Genomic DNA, 26,793 nt, shown 5'->3' with positions numbered 1-26,793 from the left:
AATGCGGTTATTAAACGAATATTTGAAAGACAAAGTTGAGGCGCCAACCAAAGATTATTATCAATCTTTGTTATAAATAAATTCAAAAACTAGTTTCAGCCATAAGAATAGCTATAGATTTTTGATATTTATGAGGCCAATAACGCGCATTCAAGTTTATTCAAAGCAAAAACTTTAAAGTCTGTGATTGAAGCTGTTTTTTTTTTTTATTGCTTCCAATTCCATAAAGTGGTTCCTAATGGGACTCTATTGCTCCCCAAATATTTCAATTAACAGGGAACCCTGCATACGCAGACAGCAAACCATATTCAATTTGATCCCAATTAACTATCGCTTTGTTGGCAATTGTTACGTCGACACGAAACCGTTATCGATGACTCCCACGATTGCACGCAAAACCCTCGACACAAGTACAAACAATAAAGTACAACCGAACGCATTATCAAAACAATAAACAATTGATGGTATTTTGCCGGCGTTAACAACAACCACATCGCCACAACCATATCTTCGAGGCATAAAAATCAATAAAGCTCACATAACGCAATTGCACGAAGGCGATACAACGGGATGGTGGAGAAGAAACAACTGAAACGCAAACGCAAACAGCAACAAACTGCTGGCAAATAAATAAAAATTGCTTTATTTATTAAGCATTAAACAATAAATGGGATTATTTTTATCATCGCCGCATAGAAATGTTTGGCGAAGCGAGGGGGCCAGAATGGAGCCAAATGGAGTTGGAATCGGGTTGATGAGGTGGAAGGAGCGGACACAACAATACGGAGCAGTAGTAACCAACCCAAACCGAATCCAGAGACCTCCGGAGTGCGAGAATAATAACAAATTCAAACACAGAAGCAGGACGATGAAGAGCTACCAAGATAAATAAATGCAAATCATTTTTGTTCCTCTGTTTCTTATTGTTCCATCTAGATGGAGAATTGCGCACCCAGTGTAATTGTTCTTCCAGGGGTATATTGGGTTCTATTAAATGTGGAGGTAAAATGATTATACAATAAATAAGTGATTGCTGAGCTTGTAAAACTATTAGAATTTTACAACTATAGCCCAATTTAAAGTTCTATTAAGAAAAAATTAGAGTAAGTAGTGGTATGCAGGGTACTTACACGCCTACCCCTTTTAAGAGCCAATCCCCACTTGTCTCTGCAATGGAGTGTTTAGCCTCTCTGGGTTTTGGGGAGGCTGCCACGATTGAAAAGGTCATTGGGAAAAACGTTACAAGGGTGGCGATTTGGCCAAGACAATGCAGACTTGGGAGTTGGGGAACTTGGGACAAACACCTAAGTGTGGGCAATCCAACTCATTTAAATGGAACGTTTTGGTGCATGGCCCATATATATCCGGTCTTCTATTTTGCACCACCGTATTGTTGTTGTTGTTGTTGTTCATGCCGCATTTGATTTCAGCAAATTTGTAACTGCCACTTTGCATTACCTTTTTTGTGCCCAGAGTCCGATGGTCCGACCTTTGTACAAAAAAGGTAGCAAAAGTTTTGCAAGTGACAAATAGATTTAAATTCGAAAATACTTTCTTTTTTTTTGTAGCCGGCGCTGTTTTGTTTCTGCTGCCAAGTGGAAGTTTGTGTTATGCAAAGCTCTATTGACAGCGGTCGTAAATCTTTGTAGAAGTGCTCGGAACCCATGTCATGGGGGTAAAACACTGGTGGGTCGAACTTGGGTATGGGTTGGGCGTGAAAATGTTTGTACGAACATGGGAAATTAGTTTTTAAGTTGGGGTTAACTCCGCAAACCATCAAACTAAACCCACTTTTCAAGCAGCCAACGGGGTTATGGCTGAGTGAATTTATCGGCTAATGGAAAAGTAACCCGAATAGAAAGAAAGTCTATATATAGATAGATTGAAAGAAACGAGATAGCTAAAAATGTTAAGTGCCTTGGACTTGGTAAGCTAACAAATTTACTGATTATTTTCGTAATCAATATGCGCATAGCAAATGCGAAATATATGAATTGTTTTGCTTATCTAGCGTTGTGACTGGCTAATTACCTTGGCAAAGTAAATATTCTTAGATAAAACATAGGCCATATCTTTGCAATCAAATGGCCTGTACTTTAGTTATTCGCAGAATTTCTACTTGGTCTGCCCATGCGATTAGTGTTCTATTTGAAGGGAGAAGTGATCTCATTTGGTTTTCCACTGCCTCCCCATTAAAATCTGTTTACATTGTTTGGGCCGGCGCACTAAACATACATATATGCATATAATTCGCTGGCCATCATTCATGGGACTCGTATTGCGGCATTTCCAGGGAAATCAAAATCACCGGGGGCAATTACGAGGGCACAAATGTTCACAGCTCCAGGGAAACTGACGGATTGCATTTACAAATTAGCATTCTAATGAGCGGAGCGGCAATGGCAGAGGCATGGTGCATGGCAATTATGGCGCCCAGTGTTTTTCTATTCAGCTGCTCTTTGTCTATTCGCAAGTGGGCCAGAATTCGTTGGAAAAAATAAAGTCAGCAGAACTTGGCCTTTGCGTGTTTTGGCCAATTGAAATTGGGCTACACTGCAGTTGGAGGGGCGCTTATGAATGGAAGACAGCGACAACTAGGCCGCATCGAGTTGCAGGCGCTTTCGCGCCCCTTTCCTTTTGGTTGGGGGGCCATCCCCTTTTCCGCTTCCTGACCAAGCTCATGGTGTCAGCTTCAGAAGTTTTGGGTTTTTTTTTTTTTTTTTGGTCGGTTGGGGAGGGGGTGTTGAAGCGCAGGGGGAAAATGAAACCGAAAACCGGTTACTGTGCGTTGAAAAATTCTCAACTTTTGTTTCACATACACAAAACGGAGTTTATCTTTTGGTTCTGTTGGGGTCCTCCAACTCCCTGTCTCTTTCCCTCCGACCGCTTTGTTGTTTATCAAAATTCTTTGAAATGCACTCACACACACAACCGCGCACACACCATCGCATTGTCCCGCTCTTGCACACAAAATTAAATTTTTTCCTTTGGTTTCTTTTTAATTTTTATATGGCTCTTTGGCTGATTCTGTGGCATTTTCTTCCTGCTCTTTTTTCTTGCACGCTCCACTGAACCTCGAACCAAGGAGTGCCCTTACGTGTTGTTCTTTCCGTTTTTACCCAGTGTTTTTGGCTCATACAGAAGGTATATTACTTCTAAAACGACTTTTGTTAAATATGATTAGGATTTCTGGCCCTATAACTTTTGATAATTTAAAGGTTAGAAAGATACAAGTAACTATTTAAAAGCTTCTTAAAGTCGTCAACGATTCTTCAAGTGTACATGTTTACCCTACAAATCTAGTAAGTTACCCATGAATTTTTATACCATCATAAATCTTAATCGCAACCTTAAATGGAAATCACATGGAGTCTAATTTAAGCGGCTTTAAATCTGCTACGTATACATATAAATACATAAAAAACTGGGTATGTCCTAGTCGATTCCTCCAGCCTAGACTTTCTACTTGTTTGCCTGCTGCTGTTGGCTAGTAGTTTCGGTTTGTTTAGGAGCAGGGTCGGTTCTTTTAAACGCAGCACACCGAGGAGTCGACTTCCACGTCGGAGTTTGAGTTTGAGTTTTAGTTTGTGCTGGGACCCGGTCTGAACAGAACATGCATGTAAAAATGCAACGTAACTTGGCCAGGGGACAGTGGAATGGGCTGGAACCAGAGTTCCCAGTTCCCAGTTCCCCGCTCCCACTTACCAGTTACCGACCATGTGCTGCGGTTGATGACTTGCATCGGGCCCAGAGAGTGACTAACTCTGGCTGTGGGACTGGCTCTCTGGCTTTCTGGCAGTCCGACTTTGACTTTGGCACTGGTTAGACTGGCTGGCTGGGAATTTGTCGGGATGGGGGAGTTTCAGCCGTTTCCAGGACAGTCGGAGGGTTAGTGGGATCGGTGGTGGAGTGGCATTGTGGTCTCGGCTGATTCAGTCTGCTTTGGCTTTTGACTCCTCGTCCAAGAGCAGGCGGTTTCCTCTGATGTTTGGTTACTTCATAGCCTGTTGCAAAATTAGTGTGATCAGAGCCATCAGATAACTCATGCCGGGTGGAGATGCTTTGACAAAGTCATTTGGGCACGAAAGGGAGTCTGTTTTATTGAATTTTCAAAAAATCATAAGACGCTAAATGAACCAAAGTGGAGGTCGGCTTACAGTCGGAAGGCACAAATATATATTGTAATTTTTTATTTAAAAAGGGAACCATTTATCTATGCTTGAATTGGGCTACCTTATGCTTAATCTGTGTCCATTAGAATCTAACATGAAGATCATACAAGGACCGATTGAACTTTAATAAAGTTTTACATTGAGTTGAAAGATAAAAAAGCATTGCTGTTTCTAAAAGTGAATCACTTAAGGTTTTTGATCAGGGCATCGGTGTACTCGGAGCATTTGGCCTTGCCGCCCAGATCCATGGTGCGAATATTATCATCCCTAATAGTCTTCAGCACTGCCTTCTCTATCTTGTCCGCATGCTCATGCAATCCGATGTAGTGCAGCATCATCACGGAGGAAAGCAGTAAGGCGGTCGGGTTGGCCAAATCCTTGCCAGCAATATCAGGCGCAGTTCCGTGAACGGACTCGAAAATGGCGCCATTGGTGCCTACATTTCCCGACGGCGTCAGACCCAATCCACCAATCAATCCGGCGCAGGTGTCCGAAATGATATCCCCGTACAGATTGGGCAGCACCAGCATATCGTATCGCTTGGGATCCTGGACAATATTCAGACAGACGGTAGTCATGGTGGACTCTTCATATTTAATGCCTGCCTGATCCATTTTGCTCTTATACTTTGCTGCCATTTCGCGGACACACCGCAGAAATAGCCCGTCCGACATCCTCATAACCTGCGATTCAGCCACGGCCGTAACCTTTTTCCGCTTCATAGCCAGGGCGTACTGGAAGGTGTACTCGGCCACCCGGAGCGAGGCATTCCGAGTGATCAGCTTGATGCTCTGCACCACACCGTTAACCAGGGTGTGCTCGATGCCCGAGTACTCACCCTCGGTGTTCTCGCGTATGGTCACTATGTCCACATCGCCGTAAACGGTTTCCACACCTGGCAGGGATCTGCACGGTCGAATGTTGGCATATAGGTTAAATAGCTGGCGCAGGGTAAGATTGAGGGAGCGGAAGCCAGTGCCCACGGGTGTCATCAGTGGACCTTTGAGACCAACTTTCGTTCGGTTCATACTCTCGATCACCTGCTCGGGCACCGATGTCATACCTTGGCTATTCAACACGGGGGTCACGTCAACAGGCTCAAAGATTAAAGGAGTTTTTGCGGCCTCAAGGATCTTTATCACTGCCATCGATATCTCTGGCCCGATGCCATCGCCTGGCATTAGGGTTATGACCCTCGGTTCACCTGAAGCCTTTCCAGACTTACCTCCAGCTCCACCTTTCTGACCTTGTCCTCCTGCTGGAGATTTAACAGGAGGCTTACTTGCTGTGGGTGGTTTACTGGCTGACTTTTTCCCTGGTCCCGCTGGTGGTTTATTTGGCGGCTTACTAGATTTTGTTGGTTTTTGGGGCGGTGTACTGCCTGTTGGTGGTTTTTTGGGAGACGTACTTCTTGGTGGTAATTTGCTAGGAGGCTTACTTCCCAAAGGTGGCTTCTTAGGCGGTTCGGATCCCATTCCGCTAAATGGATTATTATCCTTTCTTGATGGTGGTCTTGAAGGATTGCTGGGACCTGACGGAGTACTGGGTCCTGTTGGAGGTTTGGTGGGTGGTTTCCCTCCAGATGGAGGATTTCCAGCACTTTCGCATCTTTCGGGTTGCTGGGACTGAATTCCTGAAGGATTTTTGGATTCGGAATCCCAATGTATGATGTATTCTGAGAATGATCTAGGTATATCATCTTTAATTTTTTCCTCATTCCCTTCTTTTCCCGATCGATCTGAAGCTTGTGTGGTGCTGGTGTCTGGAGTTGTATCCTTGTCTGGACTTTTTTTCGATAGTCCTGATAAGTAATCAGACTGCGGTAATGATTCTTGAACTGGTAGTTTAGTTGTCTCAAAACCTAATGGTCCTTTTTTTGATATTTCAATCTTGCCCGTTTTGGGTTTGGCTATGCGAGAACCCACTGTAAACTTAATGAGCTTTCCTTCGCGATTTTCCGGTGGTTCACCGGAACCCCCATCATTAGTGGAGCTTCCAAATAATCTTATAACTGAGAAACCCATTGAATTCCGTGGCGGTTGAATGCGAGAGGGAACAAGCACTTCACCCTTCCCAGGAAGAACACTGGGCATTTTGCGGCAAGGATTTTCCTTCGCCCCTGGACAACGATTGTGCCGTATCCTTGGAACTTGCTGTCGCACTGGGATTTCTCTCTTTTCAATGTCTTCAAGGCGCCTACGACGCCGCCAAGATTCGTAGAATGGCTGCCGAAATCGAACTACGGCATCGTCCAAAAGCCGTAGAATTCTTCCATTAGTGTTTAAGCCGACAGTTCTTGGCCGCCCGTGAAGAGCAGTCCATTTGAACCAATTGCCGGACATGGTCAACTGAAATTTTGATAAAATTACAGCCCGGAAGTGTTGAGTTGTTGAGAGGAAGATACGATCAATTGGTAGTCGGGTGACGTTACGAACTATGATATATTGTTCAAGCCTATAAACCGGAAAGGCAATTTTCGAATTTTGGATTTTTATGAAACAGATCCTGTAAACTCCTTTATTTTTCCTATGGTCCCTAGAAATTTTAGAAATTCATTTGACGATGACGAAAGTCAACACTTGGCCGAATTGCCGCGAGTTCCAGTTCCAATTTGCATAGCTTTTAGACCCACGTTTTTGTTTTATTTCTCAGCCATTTGCTTTTGGCGCCTCCAAGTTTGGCGACTGGCACTGCCTTCAAAACCGAAGTGAAACTTTCTTGGCTAGAAAAAGCACGCGACGAATGTTGGTCCGCTTAACCCTTTCGTTTTCAACTTGGAGACGCTGAGGCGAAAAGGACTTTTCTGTGAATCGGTTTCGTTTTGTTTATTCCTATTTGGGCTAAGCTAATTAAATTACTTTTTCGCTAGCAATTCCATTTTCGAAATTTGTTTGCTTTGAAGGTCGACTTTCCTTTAATTGAAAAAGTTTCACTTCCACGCTGGGCGAGGGGAACTCGCAAATGATTTAATATGAAAATTTCCGCCATGTATTTAATTAGACGAGAGTGCTCGGCACTCGGGTTTCGCAGTAAACGAAATTAGCTGCGAAAGGCAATCAAATTATGCACAAAACCCTCGTTTTAATGGGCACACCTGCCGACATATATGCGACTGATCCGCCAGGCCAGGCCAGACCAGCCACGCCCTCCGCCCCCGTCACGCTGTTGTCATTCGGCATAATCATATTTCAACGGATTAGCATAATTTTAACCAAAAGAATACGTATATATTAATAACGAAAAGTGAATGGTGGCATCGAGTTGCAGACAAAGCAGCCCTCCCTCTCCAAAGTTGGTTTTTTTTATTAATATTATTAAATTTTCCTACTGTTCTGTTGGAGCTAAGCTCGCATTTATATTCATATTTGGTGGATTTCTGTACCGCTCAAGCGTAGGGGGATTTTTCATACCGCTTTTGGATCGCCTTTTGTTTTTATGATTATTTTTGGCTTTTAGTTAGTCAATTTTGTCAGTTTGCAGCGCGTTGGCGTTGAGTCGCGCATTTATTATTAAATGATTGATGATCCCTGGCTGGATTTAACTCATCCACACTCGAACACCTCCGGTATTTTAATTCGCCATGGGGTCGCATCGTCAAGCTGTCTAGTTGACTGCGCATTCGGGCACCTTATCTGGATATGACCAACTTACCGCACAGGTACCCAACGAGTATATCTATATCTGTGTATGCTACATTGTATCTGTATCTGCTACATAAGTGTTTGCCCGGCGAAGGCAAACATTTGTACAGATAGCATTTCCCTGTTTGTTTTGACTTTTAGTTCGACATACGCACCTGCAAATGGAGAAGAACAAATAGATATTGCGAATTAGTCAATCATCGAGGTGTGTGAATTGGAGTGCTAAACTTTGGAGCCTCGTGCTAAAATGCCAAATGTCTGATTTCATGGAAGGGAAGTTTTCACCTGCAGAACTTTATCTTCTTTCGTTTATAAGCCGTTAAATACTTAGATAAAACAGAAAAGAGATAAATATCATTAAAAAAGTCTATATTGATTCTAAATTTTTAAAGCAGCTTTAAGCTATACTCTGAACTTTGAAATATTTCTATTGATTTGTTTTAATCTCACCTCCCCTGACGCCCCCTAAACATATTTAACACTTTTTTTATTGTTTGCACTTACTTCCATTCTTGTTTACACTTCAGCTCAGTTTGCATAAAAAAAACTGGCTAAGAACGAAAAACCTCCGGCCAAAGTCAATAAACCATATAAATGTACAATAACAAAAAGAGGCAGGACAAAAAGGCCGAGCAAATAGGGGAACAAAATAAAGAGAGCGCGTCGGATGGCGATTGAATGAAGTCGAAATACTCAAGGGAAACAAAACAAGCCCGGCTTAGCGAAAAGCTCTGCCAAAAAAATCAAAGTGCCTTAGGTCATTTTGAGAAATCATTCACACATATGATGTGTGTGTTTTATATTTTTATTGTGGCCTTTGTTGATTCCCGATAACAAGACAAGACCGCCAACGCCATATTAGCCAGGCTTTCAGGGCACTTAGGACCAAGCAAAAAAAAAAAATAAAAATAAAAATAAAAAACAAGATTGCGAAAACAAAATCGACTCTGGCAATTTGCTAACCTTTTTGGCTCAGTGGAGGGCTTTTCGTGTTCCACCCCCTCTATCTGTCTATATGTCTGGCCTTTTTGACCAGTCCAATGTTTGTCTTTTGCTGTAGCTCGTCATAAAATGATTTATGGGCTTTAGGTGCAAATAATTGATTTATGTGCGGTCGCAGACATGGCGCAATGTAAATAGGAGTTAGGGACTAGAAGGCGACTTAGAGATACATATTATTTAAGAATATCCACGGTATTGAAATCTCCCAATCAAAAAGGTGTAAAAAGAGTTAGTATCTCCAAAAGAAAATAAATAATGAATGGTGCCAAAAGTGTTTACCAAATTATAGCAACCGAATGAGATGCTTTCCACCGACAAACCGAATCCGATTACACGCATTATAAACCCCGGGGTAACGCCACTCGGAGCGGAAATGCCAACTAGTTAGTTATGTATCCAGATATCTGCATTTGTATCTGTATCTGTATCTGCGTTCGAATTCGACTCGAGTTCCCCTCATTCTATGCCGATGCTGTGCACACTTCACTAGGCATTAACCTTTACCTTTTCCGTGAACATAACAATCCAAAAGTAAAGAATCAAAAACAACAACGCGCCACTGGCATCCATGAATCAAAAAAAAAAAAAAACACAAAAACGAAAGAATCCGGCGACGTTTGTACCTCACAGTGTTTGTGTGTGTGTCTGTTCATTGGAAACAACGATTACGCAGCACAAAAGACATGGACAAACAATGAGCCAAGAACTCTAAACGATGATGGAGATCCAGCATAAGGTATCGAGGGCATATAGTATCGCATCCGAGCATTTGGGATATTCGGGACGGAGCTAAGTGTTCCCAGTGTGTAAGAGTAAGTCGTCGGCGAATTTGGCTTTGACTTCACTGCTCGTGCTGCCGGCTGCATCATCGTTGCATAAGCAACGAGTTGCCCCGACCATCTTGACCAGAGCAAATCGGTCAAAGGGAGTGGAAAATTGTATCGCCACAGAAACAAATGCAGATATATCTAGATACAGATACATTTGCCCATACAATTGCTGTCTGCAACCTCTTGGCGTTTGTTTGTTTGTTTGACGAATTCACTGGTGTATGTTTAAAAATAGATGCCGGCAGGTAACGAAGAGCGTGAGATACAAATGTATCTACTACCTGTCCGTGCTGCTGCCTAGACGAATTTCACACATTTTATGGCCCTAAGGGGGCGCATCCAGCAGATACACACAAAGTGGCCAGTGCTAAATGTTTAATTGGTTGCCATTCGAAGTTTATCTTATCGCCGCCAACATACAGGTTGTCTTATCGGGAAATGCATTCCAGCAATATCAGCAAGGGGACAATAGGAATGAGTTTGGTATCACGACAAGTCCGAGCGGAAGAGTCCAACAAGTTGACAACTTCCTTTGGACAAGCTTTGTACATACTTAATTACTTCCAATTTGGCTTGATTCTAATTAAAATGTGCGGACAGCAAGACGACCTCTTGATGGCTGGACGCAACCCAAACAGGTTCAGAAAGTCAAGTCAGGCCAACCCGGACTGAACTGAACCGAACTGAACCCGTCATGTCTGAAGTTCAGTGTCTCGAGGCATGAATGAAAATGAGATATGTATTTACAGACCCGCGGACAAAATTGTCACTACCGCTCATGTTTTGTTATGCAGAACGGTGTGTTCCTGGAAATCGTTTTGTTCCCCTCAATGGACACACCTGAGAATGAATGAGAGTTAGACGGATGATACATATGTGCTTAACCAATTTGAAGTCGACAACATCTGGATCCATGGATCTCTGACAACTACAAGATACTTTGCGCACGCAAACCCAGAAAGCCAATCAATGACATCATTCCGCCTTCGAAACAACCATCTGAAATTAAACAGAACTCGAACACTGAACTGAGCACTGAACTGAACACTGAACTGAGCACTGGAAACCGAATCGAGCCACTCTCGAATTGCCTTTTGTATTGAGGTCAGATGTGTAAAAAAACACAAATTTAAAGCAAACATTAAGAAAGTGGCCACATACAAAGGCAAGATTTTTATGTTTCGCTGTCTGTTTTTTGCTTTTTCGCCTTTTTTATATGCGTGTGAAATCGATGGGCATAGGCGTCGTTAATTTTAATTGAAACTAATTAGCGCAAATATAAAAAAATCTAAAATAGTTTTGGGCATTTCGTAATATCGTAGAGACCTTTGCCTTAAAATATTCGGTACAAAAGAGGTTCCTTCAATTTATATGAGCGTAAAACGCATTCCTAAGATTGATGATAAACTTTTGGGTATCAAGGTGTTGGAAGCGGGCTTATTGTATCTTATCTATAGTTAAGCTTTATACCATTATTTAATGGTTTTATGGTGCCTTATAAATGTTGAATGTTGTCCTTAATAAAGATTGCATTGGCTAAGGTAGTACACTAAATATGAGCCACAAAGAAACTATAGAATAGAATGTAATAAGTTGAAGATGTAAGTTTAAGGTGCTTGAATTTTTTGAAAATTTGAAAATACTTAAATTGAGTTTTAAGGAAACTAAACGTAGAGTTCATTAAATCCTTAGCCGTGATTTATTGACGGCAGACGTATTCTACAGACATTGCCAAGTGCTTTTCCCACGTCTTAGCTTTTCCATGGCATTAAACCAAAGACGTGCCGCATTGAATGACGATTAAGCCAACTTTTAAGCCCGAACCCATTGACTATTTCCACTTGATTCGGTGGAAAGCGGAGTGGAAAACTCATTTCTAGCCATTAAGCAACTGGATGAAACCTTCGTAAAATACTTAAAACGCAGTCGTAATTAGTTTTGTGTCCAGCACCAAATCAATTAAGAATTTTTTCTGGCTTAGAGTTTAATCGATTGGGAGAAAGAGTCGGCAATTAAACTTAACTGAAAAGAACTCAGAACTTAATTGATGAGATAAGTTTGGGATGAGAGTGTTGTGTTCTAAGCTTGAATGGAGGTGGGCATCGAGTAAAAGGGTAGCTCAGACTGCAACTGGAACAGAAATAAATATTTAATTATCCACCAGATATTCCGGATAAAACGTGTATCTCATGAATAAAACAAAATACAAAACGAGTTTCGGGCAATCGGAATTTGGCTGACGATCTTTACGATCGTCGCGACATAAGTGTTATGGATCGTTTTTGGTTCAGCTTGATGGGTTTTGCTACTTTTTGACGAATTTCGCTTAGTCGAAATTTGGCACATTTATGTTGGCAGTTAAGCCTTAAGTGGAGTTCTATGCCATTTGCCATCTCACATGGAATGGAACTTCAACTTTTAATTGGCAGTGCCGAGCGATAGTGAGCTGTGCTGCTCTTCCTCTAACCACTAATGATTTGGGTATGGGATTGGGGCATATGCGCAGTTCTCTAGTTAATTAAAATTTTTACTCGAGGATGAGCTCCTTTGATGGCAAAAGCATAAGCGTAGGCCCACGCACCCAAACTGCAGGTATGCATACCTACGTACATGTCAGGGAAATGGAATCCGTTTGAAAAGTTGTCTGCTAAGCAGTTTTCCCCGCTCCAAACGAGTCACGTTTGCCTTTGCCTTCTCTATTTGCACTTTTCACTTATCTAGCCAGGCGGCACACAAACACTTGCCGGCGGAGGAGATACGCGGATACATGGGCTCATATCTCATGGCTTGCTCTAATTTCTGTTGCGAGTTGCTTAAATATTTAGTAACACGGTCGGGGGCATTGGAACTGCTATGCCTTAAGCATAGATACAGATACTACAGATACTTGCAGGTAAACAGATACAGATACTGTGCGATACGATTAGATACTGCAGCTACGACTTCCTGTGCGTCTTTGTAACGCGCCAATGTTAATGTTCATTTTAATAGGCACGGAGTAATACTGTTTTTTTTTTTTGGCCCAAAAGCAAAGCCAACTCAATTAGCAGTCGAGTGGTGTGCGCAATTAAATTAAAATTTAGTTTTATGCCGAGCGCCTCTACCGGGAACTGCACGGCAAAAGCAAATCGGGAGAAACATATCGTATGCATGGCACCGACGAGAGATTAGCATCACAAACAGCACATAAACGTAAAAGTAACACACTCCAGAGCAAACAGAAAGAGATATAGATGGAGATACGGATACGTACTGTACGGATACAGATACATTAACAGATATACATAGATACATTGGCGGGGCATAAATTCTACGGAGGCGGAGGCAGGCGCAAGTGGAACTATGTAAACAGTAAATAAATGTCGAAAACAAGGTTCGGCATACTTAAGCAGGAGCAACGACCAGAGATACAGAGATACATACATAGGTGCTGATCGGAGATACGCCGCCTGGCATTAGCCAAATTGAAATTCCTCAAAGCCAGCGCTAATAACTTCCAGCTACCAGTTCAATTGGGCATTCTGGCATTCAGGTGGATAAGTCTCTGGGACACACAAACATGCACTTGTAACGCCAACTCTCGGTTGGCTATTCGGTTCTTCACACTTTGATGCCATGGCAATGCGGTCTGCTCAGCAATGTATCTCATAGATAGTTCTTCTTGGCGTTAACTACCTGCGTGTGGGAACGACTGAACAGAATGAGCAAAGAGAACCGAGAACCTCTGCAGACAGGTAAGCATTGGAGGGAAAAGTTGCAACATCATCGCCAGATACATTTGTATTCCAGTCGAGTTTGCGGCTGTGTATCATGTAATTGTGCGTAAACGCGTAAATACCAAGTCAAGGTCGGCTAATCAATAATAATTATTTTTCACTCAATTACACGAAACAGATATATATTGGGTACATTCGCTCGTTTTCGACTGATATTATCGGATTGTATTGCATTATTTGGTTATTCGGTCTTATTTTTGACTTCGGGTATGAAATATGCATAAACAAAAATATGTCGAGTATCTTGTGGATATCGGCTGTGGTAAATATAAATATACCTTCCATAGCCTTCACACAGTTTGGCCTCAGATGCGTGCCACTTGATATGGCAGTGTCGAGAAATCAGAATAACAAATGATGCCGCCGCCTGTGTATCTATGTATCTCTGCATCTGCGAGGTGCCAGATCCGATATGTAATGAACCTGGCGCGGCCAAAAACTTTATCCACGGCACGTCGAAAACTTTTCCGAGGCGTTGCTCAATGCGCAATCTTCTAATTGCAAACGGCGCCCGGCTGTTCGAGTGGTCATAGTTCGCCTCGAGTGGCTGCCCGCTCGAGGGTTTCACTCAGTTCAATGAATTTGCATATGCTTCTAGTTTCTGGCGGGGATTGAGAAGCGGATGGGGTCTAGAACGGACTAGAAATAAGAGAAACTGCAGCTGCGGGATGGCAAAAACTTTGGCTGACGCGCGATTTACTTGGTTGAAGTATGGAAGACTGATGGCGAGGCGAGGGTTAAGACAAACTCTGAAATCAAGGCAATGAATTTCCCGCAAAAGAAATGTTTTTAAACGGAGAGGATGCAAAAGTAATTAAATTGAAAAACCATTATCAATAATCCCAATTTATGTACCTCTTTCTTATTTAATGGAGTAGATAACTTAGACTTTAAGTATTCGAACCACTCTAGTGACCTGGGGAAATAACATACGTTTTCCTCTGCATAGTTTAAAGTTAGTACGTTTGCTCCTAAGGGGCCTTAACCATATTGGTAGCTTTAACTTCCTCCATCGTTCCCCGCTTCTTCCCCAGCCCGCATGTCCAAGTGCATACTCGATATTATAACTCTACGGATGGATGGCGTGAACTTTACCTTTTTCGCTGTAAGTCCCACTCGACTTGATGTCGATCGATTCGAAGTAGCTCTTGACGGCATCACACTGGTGGGTCGATCCCCCAACGGCGTCCTTCGCCCGCGAGTCCCGCTGTAGGCGACGTCTGTGGTGCGTGGTGGCGCTGTGCAGGTGGTGCTGGTGGTGGTGGATACCATCCAGGTCCAGGTGCTTGGCGGCTGACAGGCCGACGAAGCCGCAGAGCAGGGTAAATAGCAAAAGCTGCGCTAGCCGCACGCTCCTGGCCGCCATTTTTGATGGGTGATTTCTGTGTGCAGACACAGTGGATGATGGGGCTAAATTTGATTTGCCTTTGAATGCTTCTCTTATTTTTATTTTAGCCGGTTATTTTATTTACTCTATTTTGCAGCACTTCTTCGTATTTACTTCTGCATGCTGTCTGGGTGAACAGCTGTTCGCGGCAACAAACACACACACTCACACAAATGCACTTGCCGGCTAACACGCACACACACACACTGGCACACACGGCCACAAACACGAGCGCACAAAACAAAAGGCCCCAAAAACACGCGTGAGCAATAAACGTGGTAGTAAACGTGGGATGGCGATAGTGGGTGGTGGTGGGTGGTGGTCGAAGAGAGAGCGCGTGTCTAGCACTTTTTGCTTTTCTACTTTCTAGTTTTGAAAGGTCGCTAAATTTCTCACAAGTATTTTCTTAACTTATTCAGAGACTTTCCATGACATAACAACGAATAGTACTCAATTCCTTAGCAATTGATTTGCCAGCGATTAGATTTGTTTTTTTTTTCTTCTTTTTAATTTTCTCCTACGTTTTGTGTACTTAGGTCGGCGAAAATAGATTTAATTGCAAAGCTCCTTGGCCACCGGCGTTCTCAGGTCGAGGAAATGCACTCGCCTTCTTTTCTAGCGTTTTTCCGCTCGAATTTCGCACCGATATTTTCAGTTTTTCCGCGCGCGCAACGAACCTTCCACGACGAGAAACCCGAACAGATTGACTTTGCCATCGAAATCAAACATCCGCCCTGAGTGCTACAACTTTAACGATGCGAACACGAACCACACTCGGCACTCGACAATCGGCGCTAAGAGAACCATCCGAACGCTCTCTTTCGAACAAAAGAGAACGGCGAGCACAGATGTTGGCACAGTGGTGCAATGAATAGAGGTGTTTATGCGAACTCAATTTAATTCACAGGTTAACGCCGAGAATACATGAGTAATACAAGGGCGCAATCTGAAATGAATTAATTAATTTGAGTCTTTAGAGTTTTGGAAAACGAGCTTCGAACTAAACCACAAACTTTGTAATGCTTATTAGATATTATAAAGTATTTTAATTAAGGAATGCCCAACCACAATTTATAAGATGTTGTATTTATTAACAGCATGTAGTATGAGTAAAAGGGGAAATTAAAGTTAGTAACGCAAGCTTAGCTTTCGTAAGATATCTATTCTCTTCGATGATTGCCAAACGATTTCGACAGCCAATGAATCTACGTAGTTCCATAAAATTTGATATGACACATATCCTGTTTTCGTTTTATATATTTCAATAGTGATTCGCATTTATTTATGGGTTCCGGCATTCTTCAGGACCAACTTCGAGTTTTCCCTGGCCGTGTCATCTGCCACAGGAGCTGGCTTGATTCTGATTATTTTTCTCTGTGTCCGATGGGCCTAAATATTTATTCAAATTCTCGAAATGCTCTTCTAAAAGCTTTCAACGTTGGCTCGCTGCAATTTGCATATTCAACGTAAATCAATCCATCTCACAGTGGTCTTCTCGGGTGCTCCGGTGGCTTTTAATCCGGGCTTTTATCGATGCCGCTGGTTGAAATTTGCATGCTCGGTTCTAATTGATGTCTGAATGAGTTCTAATTTTATTTCATAGGCTATGTTTTACGATCGGCTTGATGAACCCGTGGAGCAGGCTCAGATTTCACGCCTTTGAAGAGTCTCAGATGCTTGGCAGCTATTTCCCTAGGGCTAAATGTTTCTGTTCAAATTGATAGCCGTGTCATGACCTCGCACAGCACGTGTGGTGGTATCGTTTGTTTTTTTTTCTTCATTTCTTTTCTTTTGTTAATTTTTTCCCTTTGCAATTTGCGAAAACGAAGCGATTGTCTTGAGGCTGCAGCGGTGTGGCAGACAATGCACGACCCGAACACACCAGCCTCTTCTCCCCGGACTTTCACTCGTCACCCCGCGGGCACCGACCTCGATCTTAAATACCTAGGCGTCTCGGGGCGTCTGTGTATCTATTTCTTCATTAACAAGATACTATATAGCCAGGGCAGCGGGAACTTCATGGTGGTCAGTTGCGGGCGTCCAGCTGGGCGCAAACGCCCTCCCACCCCCCATGGATGTTTTCCGTTCCCGGTGATATGTTCATCACGAAATGGAATCCTATTCAAATTAGTGTGCGATAAAGAAAGACCTCCCAAAAAATAAGAAAAAAAAAAGGAGAAGACTCAAGACCCCGGGGCAAACAGCGAAAAGTGAGTCATGCGAAGCGGAAACAGTTCTCCAATGAAACGAATCCACATCAGAAACAACCGTGATGATGATGATGATGATGATGGTGATGGGATGGCGAAACGGCAACAAAAAACAAAAACGAGCTGGAAAAGGTGAGGTCGAAAATTAAACACCACCACATCGTTTAGATAAAGTTATAAATTATAATGTACACTACGGAACGATCGATGAGAGCGAAGGTCCCAAAGAAACCGAAACCGAAACCAAAACCAAAACCCTTTTACTTCTCGCTCTCTCGCCTTATTTTCCGTTTTTTTTTCCTCCTTATTTTTGTATCGCACAGGTAAACCGTAGGCATATATATTATATAGGTGTGTGGGTAAAGGTAGGACTGGAATTAAACGAATTTAGTCAAACGGCATCTATAAATTATGGTGCTTCTTTTTGGCGATCGGGAAAATATGAACGCTTTTAGCTCGGCTCGTTGGCTTGTTGGCCCAACTCGAATTTCGTTTAAACGCTTGATTTAGTGCAGCAAAATATGGCCAAATGTTGGGCTATCTATGCAGTTGTATCCGCTTGTGTTTGTGTGTGTGCGCGCATTCCACAAGCGACAGCGTTTTACACTTGAAATCCTCCGGAGCGGGTCGAAAAGAGATGGATATATATACCCATGGAGCGACCCGGCTTGCCTTTTATCCTGGCACAAACACGTTGGTGGCATTCGGTTGTTGGTGTGCCTGCCTGTGTGTGTGACTGGTCCAACAGGTTCCACGGAGATTCTTCTCCAGTACCGCTCCCTCATGCCCGAAGACTGGCATGCAGCATTTCTCGTTCTCGGTCTCGTTTTGCACATTTTTGAATTTTATTTTAATTTCTTTTTATTATATTTTAGCTGCCAGGCTGCCCCTTTTCAGTGGGGGCCCCCCTTTTCTGGTACTTCGCTTCGGGTTTCTTCTGCTTTGAGTTTGGAGTTTGTGTGCAACTTTGGGCTTGCTGGCTTTTCATTCACCAAAAACTGGTTCGACGTTTAAGTTCTTCACTTGGCTTAGACGGGGGTTTTCAAGGAAGTTCTTCGATCCCACACCCCTCTCGTTCGCTGTGGAATGTGTGAAGTCATCGAGCTGGGGGCAGAGATTTGAATGCCAGCCTCGTCTTCTTATATTTTAAAAGACCTGGGCGGCACTTGCAGTAACAGGGTCTTGAAAATTCCATGCCCCCGCACACAGTCGCACATGCTACGCGCACAGATACTCTCACTTACACAGATACTCACGCACACACACACCTGCCGCCCCTCGAGGGCTGCTCGTTTTTCCATCGAATCTGAGAATCAGTCAAACGAAACAGACATCGATAGCACTTCATCATGTAACAATAATTGCAGGGGCCCTACACTGCGAGAAAAGTCACGCATGACCCTCGACACAGTCAACCTCAATCACATTCCGATTTGTGGCAATTATTTTGGAAAATCTAAAATGATAAGTAACTCTGGCCGGGCCAAATCGAATTGTGTGCACCGTGTAATTGTATTTCATTGCAGGATATTGGATTTTTGTGCCTGATTTGCCACATTGTGATGCGTGAGCCAAAACCCCCTGCCGCCATCCACCACCAACCATCCCATCCCTCACATCCATCCCCTTGACCCTGGGCAAGGGTGCCAGCCCAGTTACTTGTGTCAAAAAGTGCTCCTGATGCTCGTTCGTCGGTTTAGCTCGCTCGAATTTCCCCCCTTGACCCTTCTGCCTGACAGCTACTTGTCAATGGCCGTGATGAGTGTGTGCCCCCTCGCCACCCACTATACCCCCCTTACACCACCACCTATCGTTTGCGTACACTGGGAAAAAAGGATCTTAATTGTTAAAGAAAAGTAGAAAAGTAAAGTACAATGAAGTAGAATCCCATAGATGTAGAATCTTAAAAGGAAATGTCTCTTTCTTATGGGAGTTCCAATTAGAAGTATTTTTCTCAGTGCATAATCCTCTATGCAGGTGCTAGTAGCTCGGATGAAACAGCTTTGGGCCACAGTCTGTCAGTGGCAGGGATATTTCCAGAGCAAATGGAACGGGCAGAGTGGATCTGCCTTTGGGCGGACCGGTGGATCCCCCTTTTTGGGGTGTGGTGGGGTGGTGTGCAGCAGGCGAAGGTGCAGGGGGTGGCCGGCGAGCATCGAGAACGTGTCATTGACAGATTTCAACGCAATTGCGTATGAATGAAATCGATTTTTTTGTTGCCTTTGTTCTTGCTCTTGATGATTGGGTCTAGGTTGCGGATAACTCCAGTCCACGAGAATGATGATAATGATTGTTGTGATGATAGTAATGACAATGGCTTTGAATGGAAGCACGGGTGTCAGTAATATAAGTCGATCGTTGATGTCAGCATGGCGTAATAAGTGAAGTTTTTAACGAAAATAACTTTTCTTGTTATAAAATTTATTATAAATGTTGAGCAATAGAACTGGTCGACAAACTATGAGACTTTCAAATCACCATAAGCGTATCCCTTATATTTGTTTGTTCATATTAAATAGTAGTATAATTGCCATGACATTGAGATAAATCTACACAATTCACCATTAAAATTAATTACAAATCCGAATTATAACATTTTATTTCCACCCACTCAGACTTATAAATAGAACATTTACAGCCATTACATTTTAAGCACCCACACCCACTGGCGTCACGAAATGGAGAACATGCCAAGAACCTCAGACACTTTCCCACCGTTGGCCCACTCACTTTTTATGGTCCCCATCATATTTGTATTATCACTTTCGCATCTCGGCCGGCGGCTGTGGAGTGGAGTGGAGTGCAGTTCCCACTGCACTCAACGGACCCAGAGACTCCTTCTGACCGGGCCCATAAACTAGCCCTGGGCGGCCGATATCGCATCGAATGGACGGGACGACGATGACTGGCGGACGGACTGCACTTGGCAACAGTGCAACAGGGAGAACTCTGCCATATATAAATAAATACAAGTATGTACAGATGCGGCACATATAAATGCGGGCACAGTGGTATTTATATTTGCCCTACCCATGGCATCGGTTGGCCAAAGCCGAACCCAATACCCATTCCAATCCGGGGCCTTGGCCAAGGTAGAAATTAAGCGTCCCACCGCGAGTTTACACATCATCATCATTATAGTTGCCATTGCCTTTGAGATCGGGTCGCCTTGCTGCTGTTGCAGTTGCAGTCGTGCCATACAGTAAGGCATCCTGAAGTGAGGCTCGCAACGTGTGCGAATGTGTTGCACAATAAATAAAAATATTTATACATGAAACCTTAAATAAAGCATGAGCGACAAAGATGCGAACCAAGTCATCGCTTTGCGGCCGGTCCTGTTGTATGACTGTGGCACGGTGGATGGTTGATGGTGGATATTCGATGGTGGATGGTGGAGCGGCTTCCATCGGCCAAGTGGCAAAAATAATGTCGTGGCATCTGCATTTGTGCAGCCAACAACAACTGCAGGCAGCAGCCAGCAGCTTTTGCCTACAAGAATCTTCAAATTGTTCTTGCCTTGCCCAAATAACACTGGAGTCCTCCTTTCTCTTCTCCGTTTCTTAAACTGTGCGGGAATTTTGGAGCAGTCAGAGAAAATATTTTTAAAAGCGAATAGTTATCAATAAAAATATAAATTCTTTATTGACAACTTATATACAAAAATATGTGTATTATTACTGGTTCATAACTTATCTTCATTAAATATTTTTTTTATTTATTTTTATTGCTTAGTCAAACTTATTAAATGGATAGGGTATTTCTGAATTCTCGCAATCAGCAAGGATTCCCCTTATTTTTGCATTTTTTACGTTGCCCTCCTGGACTTCTTTTTGTCTGGCTCGTTGTACTTCTGTGTTTTTTTGTATTGACTGAGGCTGGCAGATGTAGATGACGATGATGTTGGGGGCGGGGGCTGCGGCAAGGAGTCGGGGGCTGTGCCTCGTCATCGTTGTCAGGCGTCGCAGCCCAGCATCAAGATCAAAGCGAAGCCAAGCAGGCCCACTAACTCCATCGGTCGAGGAGAGCCAACTGAGCGGTGAAGCTGACACTGAAGCTCGATGTGCACAGAACGAAAATTTGAGATACTTTCTATATAATACCTACTATATATGCCCTATGTAGAATGGTATAGTGACTGCCATATGTCAATATGCACAATAATATATTTTTTAAACCAAGATCAAAAAGATTGTATTCTTAACATAGCATTACTAGCTTTAAGCATCTAGTTTACATTGTTTCTCTCGGTGTATTGCTGAACGCTGAGCTCAATTCGAGGCTCAGAAGCTACTGCCGTGACTGCCTCCGTTGTGGTTTCTGTTGCTGCTGCTGCTGCTGCATAGTCAAAGTAAAATAAGAAATAAATCAGTAAATTGGATTGCTTTCTGCTTTTTGCCCGGCTCGCAGTTTGCAGTTCGCCATTCGACGATTTCGCAATGCCACAACTCGCAACTGCTGTTGAGCTTCCTTTGGTCGGGCTTGTTTTGTTTTTCTTTTCATTTTAACTTTTTTTCCAGGCTTTTTGTTGGTCCGACTGTGTGTGCGGGTATGCTGGAATTTCTATGCTTATCATCGGCTCGATCTCACCTGTTCAATTCATTATTTTCTATAAATAAACGACAGGCGTCCGGGCAATTTACATTGCTCCCCAGTTCGGCCGTAATTAAGTTGAGCAGACTGCGCTCGCATTCGCTTTACTTGTTTAATAACTCAGCGAAGGAAGGAAGCGAAGATCCTGGACTTGGCTTTTTTCGGGGGAAAGGTCAGCCGGCAATGGCAATCCATGAAATTCAATATGTATCCCGAGATCCGTGGCTCCCGTGGATGCTACTTCTGCTGCTGCGGTGGCCAATTTCGCGAATTCGTGCAACTTTTCTGCCTGCGCGTCTGCGCATGAAGAGCTCCCCCGAACCAATACACTCGCAAATGTACTGCGAGCATTTGTATCTGTATCTGTGTAAATGTATCTGAGAGCCTGGGCGGCGGCCTCTTTGGCCTGGAATTTCTGTGGCTCGTTTTCTTTCATTTCGGTACCTAAACATTTTTTTTTCTTCCCCGTTCTTTTTTAAATACGAGTTTTGCGTTCTTCTTATGCGGCACCAGCGCTTCCTCAGCTCCTTCCCTTGCCTTCGCATCCTGCACAAATATGGGCCTATGATAACATTGTCTTCGGCGGAACGCGTGAAAGTTGCTGTGGCCCAAAAGGGTTTCAGCCACAAAGTCCTCACTTTCCACTCAGCGCGAGTGTGTGTGTAGTAGCTCAAACATTATCCATGAGACACAAATCTTCAGCGGTTTTTATTTATGCCGATTCGGGATCGTCTTTGCCATTGTCGTGTGTCGCAAGGATCTTATCGCGGATCCCATCGCCTTTGACTTTGCAGGCGGTTGGGCCGCTCAAAATTTGTTGAACCACATTATGTTGATGGAATATTTGTATACGCGATCGAAATCTTATCCTCCCCAATGTGTTGCTGCTTAAGGTAAAGGCTGGAATGTCATACAAATTTTAAAATTGCCTTATATCAGATTAAATAAATCTGCGCCTCACATTGTTTACCCCATGACAAAAGCATCGAAATGTTTGAAATATTTGCAAATTATTGCTAGTCATAAATTATTTACCGAAGGCGATCATTACATAATTCATATTATTTATAACAGATTTTTTTGTTTAACTATATATGTTTTTATTGAATACGTAAATAAAAGGGGAAATTACTATTTCCTTGCGTAAGTAAGGAAGCAAGTAATTGTCCTACTACCCTGAAACTATGCATAACTTCAGATTAACTTTCGCTTAGAAAAACCGAAAATCCTTGAGAATTTTCAGTAAGTCCGTCGAAGCTGACGAAAAAAGATACGAATAACTTTCAACTGTAAGTTTTCTGTAAAAACTTTAGGATCCCTTCGAAGAGACAGCCATAAATTCTATAAAATTCGTTTTCCTTACAGCCAACTCCGTCTGGAAAAAGCAGGAAACAAGTTTAATAGTTGCCATCGGTGGCAGCACAAGGGGCTTAGAGCTTAACAAGATTTTTGCGTACTGAGTCTCCAGCCGGGGGAAGTATTTCGAGCTGTGATGGCTAGATGGCCATTAAAGTTTGTCATGAAAAGATTGGCATGCGTGGCTGCGAAATGCGAAAAGTTTTTGGGGCCAGCCAACTGGCTAACGACCCTAGCCTGATTACGTATACGCCCCTTTGTTCTAGCCTTTTCATACCGCGGCGTGGGAATCCAACAGATTCGCGACACCAAGAAGCCAAAGTAAAATAAAGCGAGGCGAAACAAAGACGGCCAAATCGGACGCTGCTGAGTCTGGTGGATGGTGCATGAATCACCGCGCCTGCATCGCAGGAATCGTTGGATGAGGCTGGCAAACTGGTTCTGCTGGAATGCAGATAACTTCTTGCCCAGCTCCAGACTCCAACCAGAACAGCCCGGGCTGCTTCAAGTGCGGCAATTTCATGCCCGTCCGCATCGAAGCTCTGCATATTAAATATTTAAGGCAACGGCAACAGGCGCAGAGCCCAGAAACCAGAACCAAACCCAAAGGCGAGCCCAGCCAAACCAAACCGAACTGAGCTGAACTGAAGAGTCCGCACTAATTTAGTGAAATTCGCACACTCAGCCAACGGCATGCATGCGGCAACCACAAATTTTAATTAACCGAAACAATGGCGGTGTTGTTACATCAAAGGCAACAACATAATCAGAACGCAAATGCCAAGCGGGGGATGCAACCGCAATCCTCTGGCGGTCCATCGAACACCAACTAAATGACCACGAAATTACAGATACAGATGCAGATGCGGATGAACAGGGTCAGTGAAGGAATCAGATTTGGTGGGAGACTCAATTTCACATACGAAACGATATGACGATAATATTTTAAGACCCTACCTCATAAGGATCTTGAACGAACTGAAGAACCACCCCCTATGACAGTATGTAAATAAAAGTAACAATAACAACTTTCTAAAAATAATTGCGTCGAAAGTATATTAATATGTCATGCTATTTGATTTCGTCTCTGAATGAGTCATCCGGAATAGACGACCTTGATCTGCTTTCGCTTCAGGACAACAAACTACGTACCTAGTAGAAAATGCATTACGCAGCTTCAATCGATATTTGGCACTGTCGCCCATTTTGCTGCTACTGCCGCTGCCGCTGCGGGGCAAGGTCGTCCAAGCGGGCGCTAGATTGTGGGGTGGCAGTAGCCCGAAATCGGTGACCAAATGGCTGGCACACAACCTTGGGACTTCTTTCTGGCGCCACTTGCACTGCGAATGCAGCTGCGTCATTGTAAAAGAGGAATCCCAAATGCTGGACATGACGTCAGTTGCCCGATTGAGTCAGCAACGTCGACAATCAACTGCCACTATCCCAATGGGCGACGTAGCAATCCGAGTGATAAATGATTGAGGCCGAGTTGAAAACATCGCACATACTTGGATACTTAATTTATGACTTTGCAGATGAGTCGCGATACAAATTGCATTTAATTACCTCACGTTATGCAAAGCAAATGTTATTCATGGCTACCAACAATGATGTGCCAGACAGGTGATATTATATTGCAAATTAATAAAGCCTATACATCTATCGTTTAGCATCGTTGCTTGGATTTTTACATTTCCAAATAAGGAAGTACAGAAACTGCACAGAGGTGTGTCAACAACGAAAATTTAGTTTTTAGAGAACCAAATAAAGAAATATTTTATTTAGTTCATTAATGTACAAAGAGTCCAACCAAATATTGATCCAAAAATCTATTGATTTAATCAAATTTGATTGCATAAAAAGCGACTATATTAATTACTGTTCAAGAACTGTTTGCTCGCTCTGGTCAGTGCAAATATTAACCTGCACCAGTATATTTATTACGTATACCATCCCATAGCAATAATAGTCATTAAACGAGGCGCCACTGACATCAGAAAAGGCGACAGTCGGTCGGTCGATTGCATGGAAAAGGGGGCCGGCGATGGCAGATGCCATTTACATTGATTAAATATTTTGTCCGGCCAATAGGTATTTGACCGTTTTCTGATTGAGAGCTCGACAAACAATTGCCGATCAAAAATTGAAGGGGAGGCGAAACAAATTATATATATTTGCGGTGCGGCGGCGTTTTAATTCAATTCGCGCTCATTGCATTGCAATTTTCACAGCAAATTGCAATTAGCGGCAATTTAAGCGCATTTCCTACGCACGCAGCATAAAATTAAATAGAAGTCCGCCGGATGGAGAGGTTACCGACTGGGTGACCGAGTAACTGACTGACTAACTGACCCACTGGCGCGTTTGGGGCGGAACTCCGATGAGGCCAATTGCCCGCCCTCGAGAGCGTCTGAGTGTCCGGCTATTTGACTAATGAAAGTATCGCAGTGAACGGCGAAAGTAGCCCACTCTCTCAGGCCACTTAATGGCTCCATTTTCCCAAGGCAAGTGACCCACTCCACCACTCACTCCGGCCACCGCCCACCGCCCACCACCCACTTGGCCAGCAGCCTCCACCCAGGGCGGTTGTGCAATGCGATTCTGGGTCGACGGTTGCGGGACGGCGGTCAACTGCAATGCTGCAAGTTATTGCAATGTGGACACCAGTGAGCGCTGCCCACTCTTGGCTATTGCCACATGATTTATCAACTGAGGTCCACACGCGAATAGAACATATATGTATATACTGCTGAAAGTACACAGGGTAGTGTTATAAAAAACAGATATATTTCAAATTACATTCATCTTGAACATTAAATACAGAAGTTGAAAAATAGGTAATTTTAAAATATAGCCATACAAAATATAACGGACCCGGAAATTTATACTTAAATATTTTTATAATATTTGTTTATGATATTTGATTTATACAGCCTATGAATGCTATGAATGACCATACTTTTCTGCCTATTCATTCCTATTTATTTGTAATGAAATATTTTCAACTAAATATATTACAAATGTAAGAGGGGTCATTCTTCCCCTTTGCTAAATGTGTTATTCTAACTACCGATTTTCTCTCTGTGCACGGCGATTTAGAAGTGACAAAAATGGTTATAAATATACCCACACGTTGCTGCCACAGATTTGGCGTTGTGTGGGCTCAGTCGAGAAAAAATCCAATAGATAAGACACATATATGTGTATCGGATAAGTGCCCGTTTCGATAGCAGCCGTCACAATGTTTGACTTTTATAAAATAATTTACTTACAATTTGCACATGTCAATCGGCAATTGGCTGCGACAATTGTCGTTTTGCCAGCGACAATTAGCAATGGCTGAGCATCCATCCAATTAACCATTTTGTTCCCACACCGCCCGGCTGATTTATGGATGGTGCGATGGATGGTGGTCAGCCATCTGGGTTCCGCATTCTTCAAACGGGCTATCGTGCGTTATTAATGCCCAACTGGCAGTGAGCTTTGAATGGTTAGAAGGCCGCCAAGGAGGCGAATCTCCCAGATGGAGCACCCAACTCCATCCACTGGGTGAATTACAGTCATTTGCATGGGCCATAGCAATCTATTTTAATTGACGATAGGAATTGATGTTGATGTTGGGAAAAAAGGGGCATACATTTACATATTAAAATTATCACAATTAAACTATACACTTAATTTATTTAAAATCTGTTTTTCTAATTAACTGCTGCTCACGTGCGGTTTCATTTAAAATTAAAATATTCGATCTGATCCTAACTTAATTAATTGTTGCAGACAAAAAAAAATGTGAAAACAATTTGCCACTGCGAGTTGCAACGCACCATAA

The 26,793-nt window shown here is 43.1% G+C and overlaps 2 protein-coding genes across 3 annotated transcripts in view; both read right to left on the bottom strand.

Annotated features, from left to right (window-relative positions):
- dally (division abnormally delayed) overlaps window positions 1–15,515 on the bottom strand; it is a 63,688-nt gene extending 48,173 nt beyond the window's left edge. For both annotated transcript variants that reach the window (NM_001259756.2, NM_079259.4), the window contains exon 1: window positions 14,517–15,515. In NM_001259756.2, coding sequence (NP_001246685.1) covers window positions 14,517–14,787 — 271 coding nt within the window. In that variant the 5' untranslated portion in view covers window positions 14,788–15,515. The remainder of the gene's footprint in view (window positions 1–14,516) is intronic.
- On the bottom strand, window positions 4,177–6,558 carry CG32026 (uncharacterized protein). Its single transcript, NM_168297.1, has one exon. The coding sequence runs from the start codon at window positions 6,512–6,514 to the stop codon at window positions 4,355–4,357; it is 2,160 nt and encodes a 719-aa protein (NP_729420.1). The 5' UTR covers window positions 6,515–6,558; the 3' UTR covers window positions 4,177–4,354.
- Window positions 15,516–26,793: the final 11,278 nt, after the last annotated feature.

This window comes from Drosophila melanogaster, chromosome 3L (assembly GCF_000001215.4).
Source record: "Drosophila melanogaster chromosome 3L".
NCBI lineage: Eukaryota > Metazoa > Arthropoda > Insecta > Diptera > Drosophilidae > Drosophila > Drosophila melanogaster.
The sequence above is the reverse complement of the archived record's forward strand: the minus strand, read 5'-3'. Positions and strand labels throughout refer to the sequence as shown.